General features: G+C 35.5%; 1 protein-coding gene across 1 annotated transcript in view; it reads left to right on the top strand.

The window, feature by feature from the left end:
- Positions 1-25,077, top strand: part of DPYD (dihydropyrimidine dehydrogenase) — an 861,792-nt gene that overhangs the window by 376,805 nt on the left and 459,910 nt on the right. Inside the window, exon 12 of the mRNA XM_011959403.1 lies at positions 17,715-17,899. Coding sequence (XP_011814793.1) covers positions 17,715-17,899 — 185 coding nt within the window. The remainder of the gene's footprint in view (positions 1-17,714; positions 17,900-25,077) is intronic.

Here is a 25,077-nt window from a genome sequence, read left to right as displayed (position 1 = left end):
AAGTGAAGCAGATGCTCATACATTCATGATATTTTTAATAAGAAAATGTTCCATATATTTGGTTAGGTTTTTTTTCCTGAAAAAAGATTGAACAGTCTGTAGCTGTATTATATATTTTTAAACTATTATCAATTCTAATGTTTTTCATGCCATTGAAAACAATTTTTCAACTATTTTTAGTTGTTAGAAATCTCCATTTTGAATTTCTAAAAATACGATATGTAAAAAGCACATATTTTTAAATGACTTTGGTTCTTCCTCTTAGAAGTGGTGAAATTGGACCAAATTTTTTTGTTTGTTTAGTGTAAGGATTGCTCATTTGTATTTTAAGGAAAGAAAGGCAGTTTTGAATTTTCAGCTAAGTTTGAGATTTTAAATGCTTGAAAATTATGGGATTACATAACTAAGATTTAAAACCCATGTTTTCAGAAGGAAGACGTTAGGATGAATAGTGATGGACTCAGCATCATGTTGCACCACACTGCTCAGTAGCGCGGAGACAAGGTGACTGAGCTCAGGGCACAGCCAGGGAAGATACGACGACCCTTCTCTTAGGAAAGGAATTTATATACTTCACCCACTGCCTTCATTTTCTTTCTGCTCACTCACTGGGAACTAGAGATAACAAGGAAACACAAAACCTAGATAATTCTGAATCTTTAATGCAACTCTTAGAAATCAACTCCCTTGATAACATTGATTGCAATTAGTTCCATAAGGGAGTGTTTTCAGGAAAAAAAAAAAAAAAAAGATTTTTAAATCACTCATCAGTTCCTCTTATTAGAAGGCCCTCAGAAAAGTTTTTGAAAGCCTCATGGGGTAAATCAAACATTCTGTCAATAGCAGCTTTCAGTGTAGCTTTGATTCACTTGCCCCCATACTGAGAAAAGGTGCAGGCCATGGGTTAATTTGCCTTGTTCTGGCCTAACTCGGAACTAGAAATTGCCAGTTAGTTAAGGAATGGCTTGCTAAGATTCTTATGATGCAAAAAGTCAAGAATTGTTCAAATGTGTCCGTTTTTCTTTTTTCAATTGTTTAGGTATTGGAAAAAACCTGCAAAAAATGTTTTAATGTTAGCACCAGATGAATTAAGTATTCAGAAATGGTAGTTGCCTATGCTTTAAAAGACCCAGAATCAGTATGTTTGATTTGATTTACTCCTTATTAAAATGTAACTTATTTGGTAATTTATAATGAAATTGAGAAAGCTAGGACATTTTAAGAAACCCCAGTTTTTGGTTACCATCATGTTCTATTTTTCAAACAACAAAACATCTCTTATAGAAGCTACTGGTGGCAAAATTTTCTTTGAACAACTATCCACTCTTTATGGCCTTCAGCTTACAAAATTTCTCATATCAAAAATAAAGGGGAAGAGGGAAATGGAATACTGATTTGAGAAGCTATCATAATTGGTCAGATTTTCACTGTTGCATGCATTTTAATAAACAAATATTTACAATGAAGTTTCAAAGAACAGATTAAAGAACACTGCACTATATTGCTAGTTAGGATATCTTTTTGACTAATGGCAAAACATTAGAGGAATGAACTTATTAGGGATTAATTTAAATAAGAATGAATGACATTCTTACTTAACATTAAGAACTAAAGTAATCAGTCTGGTATAATACACTGAATACAATACAATAACTTGCATTAGAATTTTCCTTATTTTTATTTCTAAGTGTGCTAGAAGGGACCTAAGAGATCATATATTCTAATCCCCTCACTTCACAGGTTTTTAGATAACATATGATGGCTAGTGCAGGCTCTCTTTTAAGGTAGGTTTCAGGGATAAAGTAGTGAAAAGAGAAATGCAAACTTTGCCTCCAAGAATGCACATTTTAACGGGGGAGACTCATAATTACAATAAATTGTACTTTAAGGAGTTTAGATTCCCAAGGAAGCACAGAACAGAGTATAAGCATTCAGGGAAGCTTCCTAGAGGAAGTGGGTTGTAAATTGAAGTCTGAGTGATGTGTAGGAGTTTCCAGGTGGAACGGGGGTGGAAGGGAGGGAAGCCACAGGGAGATTATGCAATTTGCTCAACACCACACTGTTAGATTAAATAGTCATTTTACAGTCATTTTAAAAAGCTGTAAAAAAAATATGTCTTTACAAAGTTGTCATCAGCCTACTTACTTCATGCATGTTCTCATCTTCATAAATGAAGGTCTGAATTTTTCATTTGTATTTCTAAAATAGAACTTTTTATTTTATAATTTCTACTATTCATTCTCTCATTATTCACCGTGCAATGAAGATTTCTTGATGCACGACTGTGTTCCAGGCACTGCTCAGGCACTAGGAATACAGACATAAGTAAAAGAGTCATTGCCCTTCAGGGACCTATAGGCTAATGAGAGAAACAGACATGTAAATACATATATAGCAACACAGTGTGCTAATTTCAGATCACATTTGGAATGGGTTTTAGAGCTTGAGTAGGAGTTTCCCTGTTACAGAGAACATCATATACAGAAGTATGGGCTGACAAAATGACCTCATATGCCCAGACAATGGGGAGGCATTCTGTTTTGCTGAACCAGATGGTGTGTGGTTACATAAGGGTAGGGAGCAGGTAGGGATAAGATGGAAGGAAATATGGCTAAAGTATATGTGGAGTCAAAGGATTATATGCTAAAGTAGGGATTTTGAATTTTATGCTGTAGATGTGCAGGTGACAAATGAGGAAGTTTAAATAAGGAAGAGCTCTTTGTCTTGAATGAGGTAATTCTAGCAGGTGTTAGAGCTTCCCTCTCTCTGCTTGGATTTTGCACCATTTGTAATAATCTTCAAATAGTTGGGGGCTAGAAAATCAGCAACCACATTTTGAGATGGTTCATATTAGTCGGCAAATGCATTTTCTAAATTTGGTTCCTGATTTAGGTAGAGTTATTCAGTCACAGGGTATGATCCCACACAGTAAATGCCGTTATGAGAAGCTGGCCCAGTAACATTTTCAGTATAAGGGGAGAAAGAGAACCTATGCTGAAATGGGCAGCTCTCAAGTTATAGGTTTGACCAAGGTGGATTATATACGCCTCATTTCTTCTTCCAGATTCACTAATTTGAATTCTATTTTAGCGTTTTGGAGAGAGGCGAGAAAGGTGCAATGCAACACCCTGAATGTTACACAAATGATTGTTTCTTTACATGGAAGGCAGCATCAGGAGTGTGGAACTACACAGTGTCAGTAATTTTGAGAAAGATGGCCTGAAATTAAGAAAGACTAGTAAAATGATTAAAATAATTGTTTTCAGTAGTTACCATGACTAAGTTAGAGGAAGTGGAAATACAGGAGAAAATTCGGAATCAAGATATATTTCTTAAGTAGAATAGTCAGGATTTGGTTATCTGCTTGATAAAGGGATTAGATGTGAGGTAGGTAGCTGGGAGGTAAACAGGTGTTTATAGTGCTGACAGAACTCACAAATGTAGCAGATAGAAGAGATATGAGTGAAAGGGTGGTGTGTTGAATTTGGATTTGCTGTTGAACAACTGAAGCAGGGGACTAGAACTAAGGAAATAGAGAATGACTGAAAACAGTCATTAACTATTACTAGACTCTTAACTATTACATTAACTATTACTATAACTATTACTTAGTTCTATTAACTAGAACTAAGGAAACAGAGAATGACTGAAATTGGAATTCATTATACATCATCTTCCTGTCTTTTCACTGCTATATCTTAATGCCTACAACAGGAGCCATTCATTGATTTAATTAATTGATGAAAGGTGTTATAGCCTATCATTTAAATAACAGCTTCTTAAAAGTGTGATAAAAGAGTATATGTGGCATCTATTCTGGAAATCCAGATGCCTCTCATATTCCATAATATGAAGAGAAAAAAAGTCAGCTTTTGTTACTGTTGATTTTCTGATGGTAAATATTTTTAGGAGGTTATGACATCAAGGGACAGTTTTATTCCATGGTACTCTCTCTACCTCCTGTCCACTTTTTACTAATACACATAGTTCCTCATGTGCTGCCGTGTTATTTTAAAATGCCTGAATAATAACATGGATAGATCCTTTGTATCGATTGCCAAATGATGAAAATGAACTATTTTTGTCTTTTTTGTACATTGCCTTGCTTTTAATTATATTTTGGGCAAGAAGAATTTTCAGGAACCTAATTGGAACACTGTACTTTCAAAAATTGTTCTTATTATCAGAAATATTTTTCTTTGGTTGAAAGATTAATCATCTTTCTGTTATGAAATATACTGTGCAGGGTGAGGGTGAAGTAGTGGAATCTAATGTAAGTACTAGCATTTCTGCAGAATAACTATCCAAAGTAATGGAATCCTTGCACAGTTTTTCTTTGGAATTATTTTAAAAGGGTGGAGGTGATGAGGAGGGAGGTCAAACTGATAACAGTGTTGCAAGTGATTTGGAATCAACATCACATCACTTACAACTGCCTTAGATATCCATTTGAAGCACAACATGATATTTCTGTAATTATTTTACTTCCCTCTAATAACTGCATAGGAATAGGTTTGTTTCCCCAGTGAATAGCTCTGTTCGGAGCCTTTCCTTATCTTTATTTTCCAGGTTTCACTAGTGGTTGATATCATATGCATTCTTACAGGGAGACAGTGGATAAATCAGTGGTTTTCCCTCAAATCAAAGATTACATATAAGAAGTAGAGCAGTGGCATGTAACAAGTTTTGTTAGGGAAAGAAGGTAGAAAATGGAAACAAAAATCACGTCATTGTTTCAGAGAACAGAAATCATAAAACATAGCCAATGTTTTTGAACATACAGTGAGTGTAATAGATGTATTTAATGTAATAGGTACAGACAGTGTAATAGATAAACTGAGCTTTATTGACCACAGCCTATAATATTTTTCTTTTAAATACTAGTTAGCTTATAGTGTAGTAAAAGGTTATTCTGAAACCTAATATGCTGGTGAAATGTTAAACTAAACTAAGCCGCTCTGAGATGTAAAATCAAGATGTAAGATTTAATTAAATTATAAAATGATAATATAAATTATACTAAGGTTCTTAATGATATGTATTTTGTATTGCAGAATGAGATTATTATTGTTAATTACTTTGCATTTGTGTTCTTGGCTCAAAGCACAATATAAATAGGACAACATCCCTATCTAAAATACTCTGGTTAAATTAGACATTTGGCCGGGCGTGGTGGCTCACGACTGTAATCCCAGAACTTTGGGAGGCCGAGACGGGTGGATCACTTGAGGTCAGGTGTTTGAGACCAGCCTGGTCAGTCAACATGGTGAAACCCCATCTCTACTGAAAAAACAAAAAGTAGCCCGGCGTAGTGGTGTGCGCCTGCAATCCCAGCTACTTGGGGGACTGAGGCAGGAGAATCACTTGAACCCAGGAGACAGAGGTTGCAGTGAGCCAAGATCATGCCATTGCACTCTGGCCTGGGCAACAGAGTGACTCTGTCTCAAAACAAGAAGACATTGACCTGCATGTATACTATTGTATAAATTGGAAAATTACATTAAATCTTATTTAATATGTACTCCCAAAATACGGAAGCTACTCAATTCAAATGTAATATACTGCCATTGTTGGAGGAGGAAACTGGTATTCATGTTAACATCCATTTGAGGATCCTGCCCAACAGTATGTGGATTAATGCTATCTGGTGCTAACCTTTTTTTTCCCTTTAACAACCATACTTGTTATATTTTGTAATTCTGAAGCTCTTTAAAGTGTTTTTAAGACTTACCTAACCATTTTTTCCATACAAGTATGTGAAAGAATGACAAGCATATTATATAGTATGTGTTTGCCAAATATCCAGTGATCTTCCAAGCCCTCCTCAAAGTGTATTTACAATTCGTTTGGTTTAACGTGACCCAGCGTTTCTCCCTATATTTGCATACTGTTGCCAAATGAACTTTACATCACCCGTCTCATCACATTACTCTCATACTTTGGAATCTAAAACTGTTCTTCCCTGATGGTGGGATTAAAACCAAATGCTTCAATTTAATTTTGACATCCTTCTAATCTGCCCTCCTACATACTTGTGGGATGTTACTTCCCATTCTTTCATTCTGTATTTATTATATGTGTTTTGTATTAATTATACAAGATTCTTTTAGGTTCTCTAAAGTTCACAAAAATAAGTACATTGTCCCCATCTGCAGGAGCTTGCAGTCTGATAAAGGAGGAAAGATGCATGCAAATGAAGTTACCTTTTGGTAGAAAGTGACTCAGGAGAAACAGATAAATTGCTAGTGTAACATACAGGGTAGAGAGATGACTTCCAGCAGCAAGAATTAAAAGGTTTTATGGAGGCAGTGACATTTGTAATAGTTGAGGATTGGGTAGGAATTAGGAGAACAGAGACAGGGATTGAAAGCACATTCCAGTTATAGTTAAACAGGCTGGATAAGTACATGGGGGAGTTTCTTTGTCTAGATTATAAGGTATATAAGAAATAATAGAGTAAGGGTGGAAAAACATATCATTGCTAATTCATGAAATGTTTTTAGTGTTTAGCTATGTGAATTTTATTCCAGAATTGTGGTCCTGGAAATCTAAAGAGGCATGTAGATTAAATATGTTTCCTACACACACATAGGGACCATGTAGTTAAATATGCTTCTCCTTTTTGATTCTTGCTCTTCTATTTCACTCTGTATATCTTATATATTCTAAAGTATATTGACAGTACCACTGCAGGGTACTTTATTTATATTTTAACCCAAAGATCCAGCACAGTCCTTAACTCAATAAATATTCACCAAATGGATGAATGAGTGAAGAGATGAATAAATGGTTGAATGAAAAGAATGAAGTGACTTATTCTAAATGTCTGCACTGAAAATTAACAGTAAGGTCAAAAGCATATGAAAGTGTTGTATTTGTGAGGTGTCCTGAAGGCCAGCCAGCCCTCCTTCTGTTGAGGGAAATGGTCAGACGCTGGCCATTTTTACTTTGCATTGAGAATGGTTTCCTAAGACTGGTCATCCAGCTTCTACTCTCACTTCCATATAATCCTACCAGAATGAGCTTCTAAACAGATATTATTTAATTTCATATTTTTGTTCTAAACCCACCAATGCTGTCCTATTTTATTGTGATAGACTTCTTACCACAGTTTATAACACGCTCATTGGTTTGGCCCCTGCCTATTTCTCAGACTTCTTCTCTTGTCTTCCTTGCTTTCCTTAACCCACATAAAACCTTCCTTCAACTCCTCACGTGCTATAACTGCATCTCATCCTTAATACCCTTGCCACCTTTCCCGCTTCTTGGAATAATCTGCCTCTACGTCATAACGTGACTGGTTTATTCTTATCCTTTATGTTTTAGCTCTGATGCCATCTCATCAGAGGAACTCTCTGACCCTTCATAATTGCTATGATCTAAAGCACCCCTTCTGCTTCTCACCTCCCTTATCTTATACTAGTCTTTTTCATGTAACACTATTCATAATATTTTCACTATCATATAGTTCACTTACTTGTTTACTTTTCATTGTTTGTCTTCTACCAGATGAAATTTACAACACACAAGGACGGGTCTCTTATCTGTGGTTTACTACAGTGCCTACACCAGGATTTAATACATGAGGGATCAAAAAAAGTTTTTTTTTTTTTTTTTTCTAATTGAATGAATGAAGGCAAGGTAATGACTTGTTATTTTTCCTATTAAAAATTATCAAACCCCTAGGAAGAATAGCCTGTATACACAGTCTTATGTCTTTGCCAGATACTTTGTCCTTAACCCCTTTCAGAATTCTGGTTTTTTGCCTTTACCGTATAACTCCAAGTGTCACCTTTTTATGGTTCATTGACCTCCAGGGCATCAATCTATTTACCTACATTATATTTCTTTTGTATTTGATACTTGTTGAAATTACCTCTTTACTTGGCTTGTGTGGCTCAGATATATTTTAATTCTCATGTAACTCCGAGGAATCATTCTGTAGCTTTAGTTCAGGTTATGCTTGCTGACACTTTAAAAATAAGTGGGTGATTCTGTTTTCACCTGTTTTTGTATTCTTTCTTTGGCAACTTTACCCAGACTTGTGATTTATTTAATCCCAAGGTACAGTGCCCTCATCTGAGGTCTAGGTGTGTATCTCCAAATGCTTCTGTGGATTTTTCAGGCATTTTCCAACTACATATGTAGTTGATTTCTAGTGAGGTTTAAATCCTAAGGGTGTGACCTTGGTAACTTATCTCAATCTCACATTACTCAACTATAAAATTGAGATATACCTATTTTGTGAGGATCCAAAGAGATAGTATATACAATGCCTAGCCCAGAACCAGCTACATGCTGATGAAAGCACTCAATAAATGTTTTCCATTACTATCAGTTTTATCCGTATTAGATACGGCCTTTGCCAATGTTGATATTTCTTGAGTACATGATAATACAGCTAGTTCTCTATATAGAGAAACTATACTTTTGAATTGCACATTTATTTATGTACTAAAATTGTTTAAATAAAATTCTACTGTGTGTTTTAAGTTTGCATTGAGTGTGCCTACTGACGATTGACAAGGGAAAAAAAAAGCTGTAAGATGGATATCAAAAAATAACATTAATGAGCTGCTAAAGCTAAAATTACAGGAACTTATGAAATTGGTTAAACATAAAAACCATTAAACTGTTTACTGAAGCTTCACAGATATACTGCAGCTAATGAGCATTTCTGCTATTTAAATAAGCCCAAATTGAACACACATTACATGGATACATAATTAGTCATGGCAGTCAGACACACATAGACTTACTTTTAAAGCTCTATTTAGGGAATCTTTTCCATTTGATTTATTTTGTTAATTAAAATATTTTTCAGTGTTCACTTATATTTTAATAATATTATTTTCACAAGTATAATTTACTGCTGGTTTCCTATTTGTTTTTATTTTTCCATTAAATGCAGCAAATGGGGATTTTATATGAAACATTTTTCTTAACCCCTTTCAGTAATTGTTTATATCATTTGATGACATAATTCATCATTTAAAAACTTTGTTCACTGAGAAGTATACATAAAATTTTCAATACCCTTTCTATTTTTTCACTGTATCATAATTATCAAGAAATATTAAGCACCCAAATGTGCATAGAATTATAATGATTATGGTCCAAACCAGATTAAAGGATGATCTATTCCTTCAAGGAGTTTGCAGTCTTTTTTTTTTTTTTTTTTTTTTTTTTTTTTTTTTTTTTGAGACGGAGTCTCGCTCTGTCGCCCAGGCTGGAGTGCAGTGGCCGGATCTCAGCTCACTGCAAGTTCCGCCTCCCGGGTTCACGCCATTCTCCTGCCTCAGCCTCCCGAGTAGCTGGGACTACAGGCGCCCGCCACCTCGCCCGGCTAGTTTTTTTGTATTTTTTTAGTAGAGACGGGGTTTCACCGTGTTAGCCAGGATGGTCTCGATCTCCTGACCTCGTGATCCGCCCGTCTCGGCCTCCCAAAGTGCTGGGATTACAGGCTTGAGCCACCGCGCCCGGCCTGCAGTCTTAAATAGATGGTATCATTAAATATAAATAAACAAATCAAAGTACAGCATTTGGGGATCCAACAGAGAATTTGAAAACAATTCCTATATACTTAACTTCAAGGAGGAGATCTCTTCCAGGTAAAATGAAATCCAATGTTCAAGGAGTTCAGTGTCTTAGAATTATTTCAGAGAAATAAGCAAATCAAGGTGAAGTGCTTGGACTGTTTTAATTCTGAATTGGTTTGTTGGTCAGTTTAGGAAATGGAAATGAGATTCCCAATAGAATACAAATAACACAAAAGGAGTTGCTATAGGCTATTATTGACATCTATCTTTTCCATTCAACTCAGGGAGCCTAAGTTTATCCTGAACAGGGTGAGGGAGAATATCAGATCTGTACTTTACCCTGCCTGAATTCTACCAGCATATTCAAACTGAAAATTATCTAACCATAGCAGTCGGGAAACCAAATAGTTAAATCGATCAAAAGAAATTCAGTATGTGCCCATTCTTTCTCACTGTAGAAACACTTTTTCTCCATACAATGAACTGACTCTCTAATTGTGAAAATAAGACCTAGAAGAAAAATAACTAACACAGAATAATATGAGTGCTAAATAAATAGAGTGGACAAATACTACATTTTTAGACCAAAAAACATATATTAGATTCCGCTTATATGCCAATTATATGCTAGATGCTAGGGAAGTAACTGACTTAAATATATCATCTGAACTTAGGAGTAGCAGAGGTAAAACAACTAATTGAAATAAAGTCACATAGTGCCTAGTGTAACAGAAAGTCATTAGTGGTTAATTCACCAGAAAGGAGGGGAAAAAGATTTCATTGGAAATGATGCTCTCAAGGCTGAATCTGTGAAGCTAGCCAAGACTAGAATTCTTTGCTATTCCTATCTTCATTTTAGTTCCTCCCATGATCCCCAGTGTTGAATTTTAAGAGACTGTAGTGAGTCTATTTATTCTAACTTTCTCTTGCCCCTGCACCCAAAGTCAGAAGCAGCAGGACTTTGGAGACAGAAATAATTGGATTCAGATACTGCCTCTGCTACCTCTTGGCTTTATTGAGGATGATAATATCCACCTTCAAGGGTTCTTTTGTGATCTAATAAGATATTCTATGGAAATATCCAGCAGTGTGCCTGCCATGTACTAGAGATCCATAAGTGCTGATTGATTATTTTTTCTAACATTGTTCTTTAGTTGACAGTGACGTTAATGGAATGTAAGAAGTAACTAGGATAAAATTTTCATTGGATGGATTGGCACAACATGTTAACTGACTGGATGTTGAAATATTTGAAAACAAGATTCAAGGATTATACTAAGATTTGTAAGTTCTATTTTTAGTTTTGAAGAAGGGAATTGGGGCCTGATGCGATGGCTCATGCCTGTAATTCCAGCACCTCGGGAGGCTGAGGCTGGCATATCACTTGAGGTCAGGAGTGGTACTGGCCAACCTGTTAAAACCCCGTCTCTACTGAAAATACGAAAATTAGCTGAGCGTGGTGGCAAGCACCTGTAATCCCAGCTACTTGGGAGACTGAGGCACAAGAATCACTTGAACCTGAGAGGTAGAGGTTGCAATGAGCAGAGGTCATGCCACTGCACTCTAGACTGGGCAACAGAGTGAGACTCCTTCTCAAAAAAAAAAAAAAAAATTAAAGAAAGAAAGAAGAAAAGAAAGAAAAAAAGGGGATAGGAAAAAGCAATCATGATGATTAAAAACTCATCATGAGGACAGGTGGAAAAGCAGAAAGTATGATGTCATGGAAGCAAAGCTAAAAGACTTTCATGAGGAGGAAGTGGTTATCTGTTGAATTTTGCTGAGAAATCAAGGAACACAAGAGGGAGGAACATTAGGTGCCTGTCCAACTTTGCCTTTGCATGACCCTGAGAGTAAGGACCTCCTAAAATTTTGTTCTTTGGCTGCCTCACTCACCTCACCCTATTTCAGACACTGAAGCAAGATGATCATTGAGAAGACTCACTGAACTTGGCAACCTGGAACCAATTAATCATCTCAGTGAAAAAAGTTTTAGTGAAGCTTTGGAGGCAAATGCAGATCTGGAATGGTTTTAAATTGGGAGGTACTACTGTACATGTATGTACCTACATATTGGAAACCTCTAATTTGCAGAGAGTGGCTGCTAATGGAGAAGAGAGTGGATATAGCATATGGGGGCAAAATTCCTACCAGGTAAGAGGAGAGGATTCTTAGGCCCATGTGGAGAGACTGATTTCTGATAGGAGGGAGAGTTCCTTGGTGGTATTAAAAAGGAAGAGAGAGAGTGAATGTATAGATCCAGTAGGTTTGTAGTTTTGCTGATGGGAAGACAAGAGAGTTCCCATGTGATAGCTTTTATATTCTCTGTGAAATGTGGGACAAGGTCTTCTCCTGACATTGGGGCAAGAGAAAGGAGGTTTGAGGAGTGAAGCAGAGGTAAGACTGGTGCTCACTGAGTAGAGCAGGTGAAAAAGTAGGTCACCAATAATAAATCATGAGATGGGAAGGCCCAGAGGAAGCATGTGAACTGAGTTTTGGATGCGATGATTTGGAAGGGACATTAGAGCGTTAGGTTATAATCTTAAACAGGCATCCAGAAGTTCCAGAATAAAAGGAAGAGCTCAAGGGAGAGTTTGAGGCCATCTTTATAGAGATGAAATTGAAGGCCCTAAATGACTATGATTTCTGACAGAGAAAGTGCAGTGGACTGAATATTTGAGAGCTGAGAAGAGGAAAATGAAGAGGTGAGGAAGGGCTAGAGCCCAAGAAGAACCGTTTAAAGGTAAGCAGAGCCAGAGTAGAAGAGCATTCTGCAAATCAGAGAAGGAGATCAAATTAATATCATTCAGCTGTTAGATGCTACAGAAAGGCAAAAGAGCTGAAGACTAAGGTCACAGAATTTGGTGACCGTGGAGACCATACTTTCATTTGAGGAATAATTTGGCGGTTAGACAAGTAAGCAGTCCAAGTATATGACTCTGAGAAATCGGGTAAAGGAAGATATAAGGATGTCAGTGAAAAAAGATAACCATGTCAAAAACAAAGTTTTTTTTAAGTAGGAGAGGAGAGGAGAAAATGACAAATACAATCTACTAAAAAGAGTAAGAGACAGTATTTGAGGACCTGGAGGAGCAGGAAGGTGCAGAATCAAGGTTACCTTTTGAGAGACTGGCAGAAGGAAAACGATGAATCTTCATTGTGGAGAGCATACTGATTAAAACACTGAGAGGTGGCAGGGAGATGTGAAGACAGAGCTCAAGCCATCCAGACTTGATATTCTTAGTTGGAGGCATTCTCTGGTTCTGGCCCTTCATTACCCCAGGTTATTCTATTTAAACAGAACTCTGGTATCCTGGCCTTGTAATTAGAATTTATTTGACCTTGCTGAGATTTTGCTTTCAGCACTGAATTACTGAGATTACTGCCTCAGCTCGCCTTTTAGTTTCATTGTGCTTTGGTCCTACTCAGTAATAGGTTATGTAAAAATTAAACAACAAGGACATAGGTGAATTCATCTATGTTTTCAAGGTATCATTTTATTGTAAATGTTGAAAGTTTTTATTCTCCCCATTGTTTTATAACACACCAAACTCTCCAAAGAATACTAATAATCCTTTTTCATTATGATATCTGTTGTATTGTTTTATTGTGTATGGAGAATTAATTTATATTTGTGTACTAAAATATAACATTCTTGACATCTTTTTATAAACACTGAGAAATATACTTGTCATATGCTTGTGGGTTTCTCTTTTACATATATGACAGCACAGCTACATCAGTTTAATTGACCTTGGCAATCTGCATCTGCCAGTGATGTGTCCCTGAGGGACGGTTTCTGCAATTTTAAGCTGTGGCTTATTGAAGAACTTGTGTGTCACAATACCATTAAGTCTGTATAAAAAATCATTTCATGCATAACATTAAATTGACTAAAAGTTCCAATTTCAAAACCATTTCTTGTTATAAAGCTACCTCAGAGTGTCTTTGTTTTTTAAATAAGCTCATTTGAACATAGTAGTAATTAAAGCAGAAATTAACATAAATCTTGAATGTTTGGTATGAATTAAGGACGTTTTCATTCTTTATAAAGACTGCATAAAATTCCAGGCACCATATCATTTAACAAATTTCTCTCCCAATTGAAGAATAATATAGACTGTGAATAAGCATGTTTTGGGATTCTTTTTCAAGTTCTTTTTCTGTTCAACTATGGAGCTCCTGGGACATATGCCACAGTCTCCATCAAGAAGCAATCTCATGGAAATCTGTGCATGAACATAACAGAAAATCCCCCTCCCCATTTTATAAACAAGAAAGGAATAATACAATCCTTCTATTAATATTCATTTAACACTTCAGAGGAAATGGCAAGCAATTATTTGGTTTGCAAATGTAAATATACATTTTTCATCCACTTATGCTTTCACTCCTTCCAAGCTGGGTAAAGACAGAACAGAAGATTTGCTTCTGAGATTTATTTTTATTGTATTCCAAGTTAAATGTATCAGCAGAGATGTAAAAGAGCTGTGGGGAGTTCATAGAAGAACAGTTACGATGAGGATGATTGTCTTCTTCATAAGGAGCAACTAAATAAATGAATTCCTTTGTGGGAAATTATGAATAACATGCACTTGGATTTTTTCACTGAATCCTTGATTTTAGTTCTAAGCTTAAAAAATGATTAAATAATTAAAATAATCACTATATTTTAAAAGAATTGTTGAAATTAGGAAAAGTATTTAGTTCCATAATCAGATTTAACAAAGTTTCAGTAAATTCATATATAGTATGAATCATATATGAATATTACGTTTGCTTAAATAGAGTCTACTGTATGTACAAGGAAATGATCCTAACCATTTGATGTTCAGTCATTCTTGGTCATACAGTCATTCTTGGTGCTTGTGATACAGTCATTCTTGGTGCTTAGAGCTACTTAAAGAAAACATTTCTGACCTGCTGTAGCATTGCTTATATTTATAAAAGTTGTCCATGTTCTACTTTCTTAGTGATCTTTTTGTAGATATTTGATGAGCCAAATATTGGGCATTAAAATATATACAGATGATCTCTATTTTGATTGATGTTAGTAATCTCATAACCAGCTGTGTGATCTCTTGGTTTTTCTTTTTATTTCTTGAGTGAAATTAGGAACATGTTAAACTTGAAGGTCTCCAAAATAAGCAGGAGGAAATTTGGTAGTTAATTTTCAAAAGGAGGCTGAGATGATTTTTAATATGAAAGAAGATCCTTTCTCTATTTTAGAATAGAATATCAAAGAATTGTTTGATTTTTAATGAGATTAGCTGGATATTACAAATGATAAAATAATTAAAACAGTTGATATTCAGGTTTAAGACTTCAAAGGGTAAATATATATTGAGGAAAGAAAGCTTATTTTTAGAAGTATACATGAGTATTATGAATGTTTAGGGACACATAATAACATGGTGCATATACAATAGAAATGCCCGTGAACAGAAGAGTGCTTTTAAATTCACAAATAAATGCCCCTAGGGTGGCTTATGATGTTGGTGCTAAATATTTTAAGAAATGCAAAGTTACTTATTAAACTCAGAGTAACATTTCCTGACTACTTATTAACCGAGTTTGTGACAGGTGGATTGTTAAAGTGAATTGTTCTATGTACATATTTTGCATCCTAAAATATGGTAAAGCACATTCTTCAAGAACTTCAATTTGTGAAGCATTTATTCTGTACCTCCTGTGTACAATTCACTGTGCTCAAGTGAAGATTCAAATGTTATGAGGCCTGAAGCTTATACAATTTGAGAGCTCTTCTTTAAGAAAAGGAAAATTTAGAGATTTGAAATTAGGCACAGGGCTTTGAAAGAGTCCCATGCAAGTGAGGGACCCTACTTAAGCTTCAGTAACTTCACGATAAAGTTATCCCTTCACATCTATGGGGGCTTGGTTCCAGGATCCCCCATGGATACCAAAATCCATCTATGCTCTCAAGTCTGTTACAGAAAATGGTGTATTATTTGCATATAATCTACATATATCCTCCCATATACTTTAAATCATCTTTGGATTACTTATGGTATATCTAATACAATGTAAATGCTGTATATATAGTTGATATACTATATTGTTTAGAGAATAATGGAAAGAAAAAAGTGTGTACATGTTCAGTACAGGCATAAACATTCTATTTTTTTCCCAAATATTTTCAATGCACAGTGGATTGAATCCACAGATGTGAACCCATAGATACAGAGGGCCGACTGTAAGCATATCTTTGACTCTAATTGATGCTGTGGGACTCAGAGATAACTAAGGAATTATTCCTATCCTGCTCAAGCTTAGAGTGAAATCTGTACTTTAAAAAAAAAAAAAAAAGCTTTGATCTCCTAGTGATAAAATTTTGAATTTCTAATCTTTTTAATAATTATCTTTATTTCATATCTCTTGTAGGCCAAAGTTTTGGAAACATAAGGTCATTTCTGATAGAACAGAGTTCATTTTTACCCCTTGTTGCTATTTATAAAGCTCATTACATACATCATTCAATGATGGTGTGTTACAGTTGCCATTATTAAAATAGGTTGAATTGATGAGCCATACTCACTATTGACTTTCTTGCAACTCAAGTAACTGTCAACAGATAATAGTGATGATCTGTTATGCAATGGGGAACAAATGATAAAGGTCTCTTTTCATGTGACCTTTAAAAACATTAGAAAAATTTCCTCCAAATGCCATTCTGCTTTGAAAGTAATTACATGAATATTTAATTTTCCTCTCAATGAAAGATGAAAAAACAAATAGAAACAGTAGAAGATTTTAAAATAAAAACCTGAGTATGGTATCATTGACGCGTGTACTCATTCATTCATTCATCCATCAATCCAATTGAGTGTCCTCTGCTCTAAGAACTGTAGTGTGCTCTGTGAAACAGAGGCAAGCAGTGTGGACACATTTCTGTTCTCAGGGAACCTGTGGTCTTGTGGGAAAAACACAATCAACAGTAATCCCTCAATAATTTTCTACAACTCTAACATTCTTTAAATAGAAAGCTACAAATATATACCAATGTTTATTTTATTCTTTTTTTTCCTCTGTTTTACTCAGAAGAAACTGGTTTTAGGTGTCAAAATAACATTTTTTATATTTGGCTATTTTGCCTTATACTTGATTTATAAATCATTTCAACAACTAACTTTTCTGTTCCAAAATCTACCAAGCTCTCCTCCTTTACTTTAAGTTGTGATTAAATTTTCTCTTTTGAGTTGGAGTAAAGAATAAGGCCCTTAGTCTGAGATGCTTTGCTTAGAAATTATGACATCATTACCTGGAGAGAACATTTTATCCTAAACACTGGCTTACTCAGTTTACTCCATCAAATGGGGTGTTGTCCACCTTTCTTCATTTCTTCTCTTGTTCAACCCTTTCTCTAAATTGCATCCATTGATCTCTTCCAAATGTCAGTATTATGCTTTCAAAATATTCGTTAGATATTTTTCTTAAAGAAGCACAACCTCATTCCTCTTCCATGACTCTTTTAAATTCATTGGAATGCAGCATATTTAGCAAATAATTGGGAAACTACTTTACAGAGCAATTTCCACAAGGAATTAATGTTAATCTTTGCATTTGTTGCTTTTAACAAAACAAAGCAGAAATTGCTGGCTAAATGTAACTATATACTAGATCTATTAAATTGCTTAATAGTACGTGCAAATAATTTAACGAAAATGTTAAATATTTTGTCTCATTTTGCTTTATAAAATGTTTTGTTGTAAAAGGGAGATTAGCCATTGACCTGAATTCATGATGTAACTTTCAAAAGTGACACACATGAACAAGTTTGGGATGATATGAGTAGTAACAGATCTGTAAAAATGATGGCTATGAATAAAGTTTTAGAAAATGTATTTTGTATGTATTTAAAAGGTTGTACTTTCCTTCTTTATAGATCCATACTTCGTAGACATAAATGTCTGCTCTGAAACATTGACCAAATCTGTCGTCTTTAATTCCTGTGTGTGAGGTGTAAAGTTAAGTCAGTGCACTTCAAATGTGTTGTTAACACCAATGTTTTGTTAGCTTTTCATTTTTACAGTTTACTAAAAACTGTTGTTTGAATCCCTGAAATAATAACTAAACCACAATTTTTCTTAATTTTAAAATTATTGTTTTGGAATTGTCTGTTGATTAGTCATTGTCTGTTGTTTTTCACTTTTTTTCCAGTAAAAGAAGCCTTGAGCCCTATAAAATTTAACAGATGGGGTCTCCCAGAAGTAGATCCAGAAACTATGCAAACTAGTGAACCATGGGTATTTGCAGGTGGCGATGTCGTTGGTTTGGCTAACACTACAGTGGAATCAGTGAATGATGGAAAACAAGCTTCTTGGTACATTCACAAATATATACAGGTAGGCATTTTTCATCATTTCCACTTAATTCTTTTCCAATGGATAAATATTTCATTTATTTTTGATACTTATCTATAAGAGCATTTCTATACGGCATATATAAAATATGTCACATACATACTTACTTGGATAAAAATTTTAAAATGTAGACTAGGTAGTAGAACTGTTTAGTTGAAAATCGGGCCAGATGTGCCACCTAACGCCTATAATCCTAGCAATTTAGGAGGCTGATGCGGGAGGATGCTTGAGCTCAGGAGTTCAAGATCAGCCTGGGCAACATAGTAAGATCCCATCTCTACAAAAAATAAAAAATTAGATGGGCATAGTGGCATATGCCTGTGGTCCCAGCTTCTTGGGAAGCTGAGGTGGGAGGATCACTTGAGCCCAGGAGGTCAAAGTTGCAGTAAGCCATGATCGTGCCACTTGCACTTCAACCTGGACAACAGAGATAGACCTTGTCTCAAAAAAAAAAAAAGAGAGAAAGAAAATTTATTATGCATTCCTACCATTTGAGTACTGTGAAGTTATTAGTCCTGTTGTGTTCAAAATATTTATTATTGCCTTAAATACATAGATCATACACTTATCAAATCTGATGGTATACAATATTATAGGACATATACTAGAATCTACATTAATTATAATCTTACATAGTCCAACAATAGTTTGATCTGTTCATTTGGACCTGATAAGGTCCTATCTGTTTTCCAAACTCTATGCACCTAAATGTAAAGAAGACAAACGTTTGATGAATTTCAGTTGCAATTCTTATTTTTTAAATTTTATTTATTTATTTATTTACTTATTTTTTTTTTTATTTTTTGAGACAGAGTCTCACTCTAATGCCCAGGCTGGAGTGCAGTGGCATGATCTTGGCTCACTGCAGCCTCTGCCTCCTGGGTTCAAGCAATTCTCCTGCCTCAGCCCCCGAGTAGCTGGCACCAAACGTGCATGCCACCACACCCGGCTAGTTTTTGTATTTTTAGTAGAGATGGGGTTTCACTACGTTGGCCAAGCTGGTCTCAAACTCCTGACCTCAGGTGATCCGCTCACCTCAGCCTCCCAAAGTGCTGGGATTACAGACATGAGCCACCATGCCAACCCTTCAGTTGTAATTTTTAAAAACAATTTAGTTTTATGATGAAATACAGAATGTGAAATGATGAGATGTGAAGTTGAGCATACTTTGCCACAGTGACTGTGGTCTTGAGGAAGAAAGGTGTAACTGTCAGATCTCAGTAGCTTACTTTCTGACTAAATGCTTTGTGTTCTTTTTGTTCTATGATTTCATTAAATGTAGATACAGTTACCTCATTTATGTAAAATGTTCCTGGAAAATTTGCTCTTGTTAATAAAATTTGTATTCTTCCTTTCCTATTCAGGGAAGACTGCTCACACTATGCCTTTTTACCACTCTTGTTTTGGTTCTCTTGTTTGTTTCCCACATGCTAACAACATTCACTTTATCTTTAATGCTTCTTTTAATTTATTCCTCTTTTCTATGACCATTTTGTCTATTCTAGTTGTCCTTCTCATGTTTGTGTAACTAATGCAGGACGTACTTATTTGCTAGGTAGGGCCTGGACTTGACACTGATTACATCATCTTTTAAAAGTTTGATTCACCTGCCTACTTCCACCTCCTCCTTGGAATCTTTGAGTAGTGTGGGGCTTGGATGGAAAAAAAAAAAAAAAAAAAAGAACAATTATTTTACTTCCATGTAATGGCAAATAGGAAATTTGAATGGAAATCTGATGTATAGAGAAAGGAGAGAAACAGACCTTTAGGTATAATGAAGAAAACATGCATGTGCTTTAAAAACACATATTGCTAGGAATGATAGTGTTTGAAATATAAAATAAAAGTTGTGCCATGTAAGAGTTTTGGATTTGGCTGAAGGATTCAGACTTGTCAAACTAAGTGTTGAATTACATTTTAAAATGAAGTAGAGACGGAAGGTAGGTAAAAATCTCTGTCAAGTAAAATCAGCATTTCCACCTTCCTGCCAGGGTGTTGGATGCAAAGTGCTAAGCAGCGATAAGGCTAACAAGGTACATATAGACAAAGTGGGATTTTTCTCTCTCCACATTGTCATTAACTTAGTTCTGGTCTCTATCGCCTCTCTTTAAATTGCTTCCACTTTCTCTCCTGTCAAATCCAATACCCCTACACTGCAGCCAGAGTCATCTTTCTCGAGTATCAGTTGAATCCTAATTTAATCCTAAGTGGCATGATCATGGGGGTTATAAACCCTTTAAATGAGATCAGAAAAAAAAATGGCAATGACTTTTCCTCACACTCAAGGTAAAGGCCAAACTTCTTAGCTTTGAGATGCTGATTTGAATGTCCCCAAGCATACCGGAGATTTCTCCTGAATCCGGGCCTTTCCCCAATTCCACCCATTTCCCTCTGGTTGAGTCCCACTTGTCCTTCAGGGTTGGCTTCCTCCTCCTCGTCCAGAGAGTTTGTGACATGAACTTCCTGTGTGCTGCTTGTTTGAAGCCTACTTACTGGTCTGTCTCTTCGCAAGCCAGGAACCATGTTTATGTATTGCTGTATTCTCAAAATATTTATCTATTAAATAGAAAAAATATGCAGAAATCACATATCTTCGATACATTTAAGGAGGAGTTAAGAAAACTAATGAGTTCGTTATATGATAAGTTCATTAGCACTATAATATTGTTTTCTCACAAATATAGCATTTGTTAAGAAAAATTTCTGTAATGTCTGCAGTATATTTCACAGCTCAGGCTTATGACATTTTGTCTTATATTTTACATTAGTTTGTTTTGGGGGAAAATGTAACACTAGATAGCTTATTTTAAAATATGATTTTTGTAAACAGATTATAGTATTAATCCTTGCAATTGGGTGTTGAGAAATTCTTTGTAATATGCTTTTTCAGATATATGTGATTATTTGAAGACATCCATGTTGGGAGAAAGTGAAGGCAATTTCTCTTGAGGAGAGCTTCACTTAAATGTCATTAGTTAATTTGCTCAATTACCACTTATTAAGTAATAGCTGTTGGGCCCAACACTTGCCTTTGGTAGAGTACCAAAATGCATAAAAAAGAGCAGTATAATATAGTGGTTATAAATTTGGGCTCTGAACTACAGAGAAGACATCAGATGCAGTTCCAGCACTTTCAAATCATGTTGCCTTGGACAGGTTACTTCAGCACTCCAGGGTATGGGGTGAATAAGCAATTATAAATTATTATTATTACCTATAATAATAATTATAGCTGCTGTCCTCTTGAGTCTTGGAGAAGATTATGAGAGAAAGTATAGAAAGCTCTTGGTATAGACCAAGCTTTGTGACTATTTGCTGTGTATACCATTGTTGTGGGTTATTAGAAATCATTCACCTTGGATTGTTAAAATGAGATCAGAAAAAAAATAGCAAATAGGAAATTTGAATAGAAATCTGATGCATAGAGTCTTAACAGATGAATATTGAAATAGGATACTTTAGATAATTACAAAAGCATTTTATTTAGCCGTTAATTTATTCATCCACATATTCCCGTCAATCCAAGTCATCCATGCATGAATTCATTCATTCATTCATTCATTCATTCAAAAAATACATTTTAAAAAGTAGTGGAGGCCAGGCGTGGTGGCTCAAGCCTGTAATCCCAGCACTTTGGGAGGCCGAGACGGGCGGATCACGAGGTCAGGAGATCGAGACCATCCTGGCTAACACGGTGAAACCCCGTCTCTACTAAAAAATACAAAAAAACTAGCCGGGTGAGGTGGCGGGCGCCTGTAATCCCAGCCACTTGGGAGGCTGAGGCAGGAAAATGGCGTGAACCCGGGAGGCGGAGCTTGCAGTGAGCTGAGATCCGGCCACTGCACTCCAGCCCGGGCGACAGAGCGAGACTCCGTCTCAAAAAAAAAATAAAATAAAATAAAAAGTAGTGGATATAAAAGATAGCCCCAAATATTAGATTTAAATTTGCAATTAAGAATCCTATTGTCTAGTAAAGAAGTGAGTTGTGTAATGTAAGCCTAATACAGCATATTTAACACAATAATAAAAAACATAAAGTTGCAGAGGTAACCTGGAAGAGACAATGACTGATTCCATCTGGATGTGGATATTAGGATGTGGAATCAGCAAGGGCATCACAAACAACAAGGTACAAATTTTAAAAATAATAAGAAAAAGTAGAATAATACTGAGTAATTAGACTTGCTGAGGTTTAAAGAAGGCTGCTGGATAAGTTTTTATGTGTTGCCCACTCCACAAGGGGTACCCAGACCAGGGTACAAGCTGGCTGAAATTCAGCCCAAGCTCCACTAACCAAACAATAAAACCTTTTGTTGTGCTGCTTCTATACCCAGGAAGGAGTTCCTTCCTCGAATTTTCACAAAGATGTTCTTTGGTTACTCCGTAAGTTCTGCACTGTGCAGGCGCTCCTTTTTATTTCATCAAAAAGCATAGGGGGGACTAATGGAAGCTCTGAATATAGAGATTATATAGGAAAAATGAGATAAAGGTCAGTAATTATACGAGGGCTAGACTGCCTAGCTAGGATTTTAATTTGGAGTAGGTAGTGTGGTAGGAATTGTTTACCTATAGAAGTGATAGTGTCAGATCTGGTATTAATGTGAAGAAAAGTGTTTTCCAGTTTGTCAGAATTTCCCTTTTAAAGTGTCATTATGTTACAATATTAAATTTACTCTTTTTAAATTACTTGTACTAATAAATAATTCAATATGACTTCACCTTAATTGTTTATAATGTGATATTAGTGGAGTCCAGACATATTTATTTTCTTCTACCAAATGAATAAGAATTACTGAATATGAAGGGTAATTTTGACAGTGTACCTAAAGAAAGAATTTATAACCGAAAGAATGACAATAGCTAAATTAATTCCTTAATTAGTTGAATTCCTTAATTTCTCTTTTCCTGTGAAACCAAAATTAATAATTTGTTGGTTAATCAGAAAAAGTTAAAATGGGAAATTGTAAAAAGGGTCTATGCATACATTAACCTCATCATTTTATTTTATGTTTTATTACATGAGAAGCACATGACCAAAGCTTATAATTTTAATTAAAGCATATAGATATTTTCTCATTTTCCTTTTTCTTTTAACAAAATCCAGGGCCAAGATGTTTTTAAATAAAATAGCCAGAGGTTTATTATGTATCTTGCCTAAATCTATCTATAACATATTGTCTACCATTTTCATTTTTAAAAGTTGTACAAGACCATCAAGAATCATACAATGCAGTTTTCCAGATTTTTATGTTTGCCCTGCAGTCATTTCAATTATTTGACCAACACCTAATTTGACAGCAGTACTTTTTAAGTAACTCATTTTTGTCATATTCTTTAAGAACTTTCAACTTAGTTTTCGTAGAATCAACCTTCTTTCTTTTTGCAGCCATATAACTCATTAATGGTTGTTTATTTACATTTATAACCAACAGAAACAGGGTGAGAAACATACAACTGACTCTTGATATGTAGACAACTCAACTAGTAAAAGCAGGACATTCGTAGTGTACGGGGTGTCCTACTGGTTGTAAAGAGTCATCTTTACATCTTTTGTGTCTCATAGGGAGGAAAGCAAGGGAAGGAAATAGTCCAGTAAATCTGTCAGATGCAACCAGCTTGGTTAAGAGAGCATGTAGGTGACCTCAGTTTCTTCATTGCAAAAGCACTAGATAGAAGACTGACTTAACATCCAATGTTATTAATTTATAAAAACACATGGTGATGTTGTGAAATTTTGGTCTTTACCCTGTTCCTTGGCATACAACTCCTAAAATCTTTGGAATCTCCAAAGTGTTGAGTGTGTGTGTGTATGTATGCTAATGAGTTGACTGATGGCTGAAAGCCCGTAGGTAGCTACAGGATAGGGGCTGGTCACCAGAAGGACTGAGGCAGGATTAGGATTGGGACTTTCAGCCATGCTCCCCAACCTCCAGGGAGAGGAGAGAGGCTGAAGGTTAAGTTAATCGGCAGTGGCCAATGATCTAATCAATCATGCCTATGTAATGAACTTTCCATAAAAACCCAAAAGGACTAGGTTCTGAGAACTTGCCAATAGCCAAATATGGGTGACGGGGGTGCTTCCAGGAAAGTTAACTAGAACCGCTTCCATGTGCCAAGAAGGTGGCACAACCCAGCTCCCCAGGTACAGAAGAGTCTGCACTGGGGGCACTTTCAGACCTTGTCCTATGTGTCTCTTCATCTGACTGTTGTGTTTGTATCCTTTCAAATACTCTTTGTAATAAACTAGTAAAAGTTTGGTTTTTGTTTTGTTTTGTTTTTGTTTTTGTTTTTTCCCCTGAGTTCTGTAAGCTGCTCTAACCAGTTAATCTAACCCAAAGAGGGGGTTTTGGGAACGCCAGTTTATAACTGGTTGGTCAGCATCACAGGTGAAATAACCTGGGGCTTGCGATTGGCATTTGAAGTAGTAAGGGGTAGTTTTGGGGACTGAGCTCTCAACCTATAGGAACTTGTGCTATCATCAGGTAGATAGTGTCAAAATTGAGCCAAATTAGAAGACATTCAGCTTGTGTCCACTACAGAATTGATTGCTTGCTTGCCGGTAGGGAGAAATTCCCACACACCTGGTGTCAGAAGCGTGTTGTGAGAGTTTAGTAGAGAAACTGAGTTTGTTTTATCCACTCACATAGCGTTCAGAAGGCAGAGCACTTACTTTATTCTAGTATTAGCATATAAACAGATTTGGTTGCAAAAAGTGGAGAGAAAAAGACTATATAGATATCTCATCATGTTATGTCCTGCCACTGAGAGAAAACTTAGAGATAGAACACAAACTAAATTATTCTAAATTATAATCCCAGATCAGAAGCTCATTGTCCCTGCAGTAGTCATGGTAGTCCTGAGAAGGAGCTCTTATAAACATGGAATATTTTGTCAAATAAAGTTGATCTATATAGAAATTATAATCACAAAACTCACTGGTTTGATATATCATTAGAGTTATTTTTGCCATGTCATTATTCTTTTGTTAAGAATTGTTTTCATTTGACTATATTTTAGATGCAACGTTTTAAAAACCACAGTATTTATTACCAGTAGTGGAAAGGAATAACTAAATTTATATGTTGCTGCTACAAAAGCAGTTGTAGTAAAAATATGTATATTGAGAGACAAAAAATAAGAGTTATTAGTAGAAAGATAAA

Source organism: Colobus angolensis, unplaced genomic scaffold, assembly GCF_000951035.1.
Source record: "Colobus angolensis palliatus isolate OR3802 unplaced genomic scaffold, Cang.pa_1.0 Scaffold491, whole genome shotgun sequence".
Classification (NCBI taxonomy): Eukaryota; Metazoa; Chordata; class Mammalia; order Primates; family Cercopithecidae; genus Colobus; species Colobus angolensis.
This window is presented reverse-complemented; position numbering and strand designations above follow the sequence as displayed.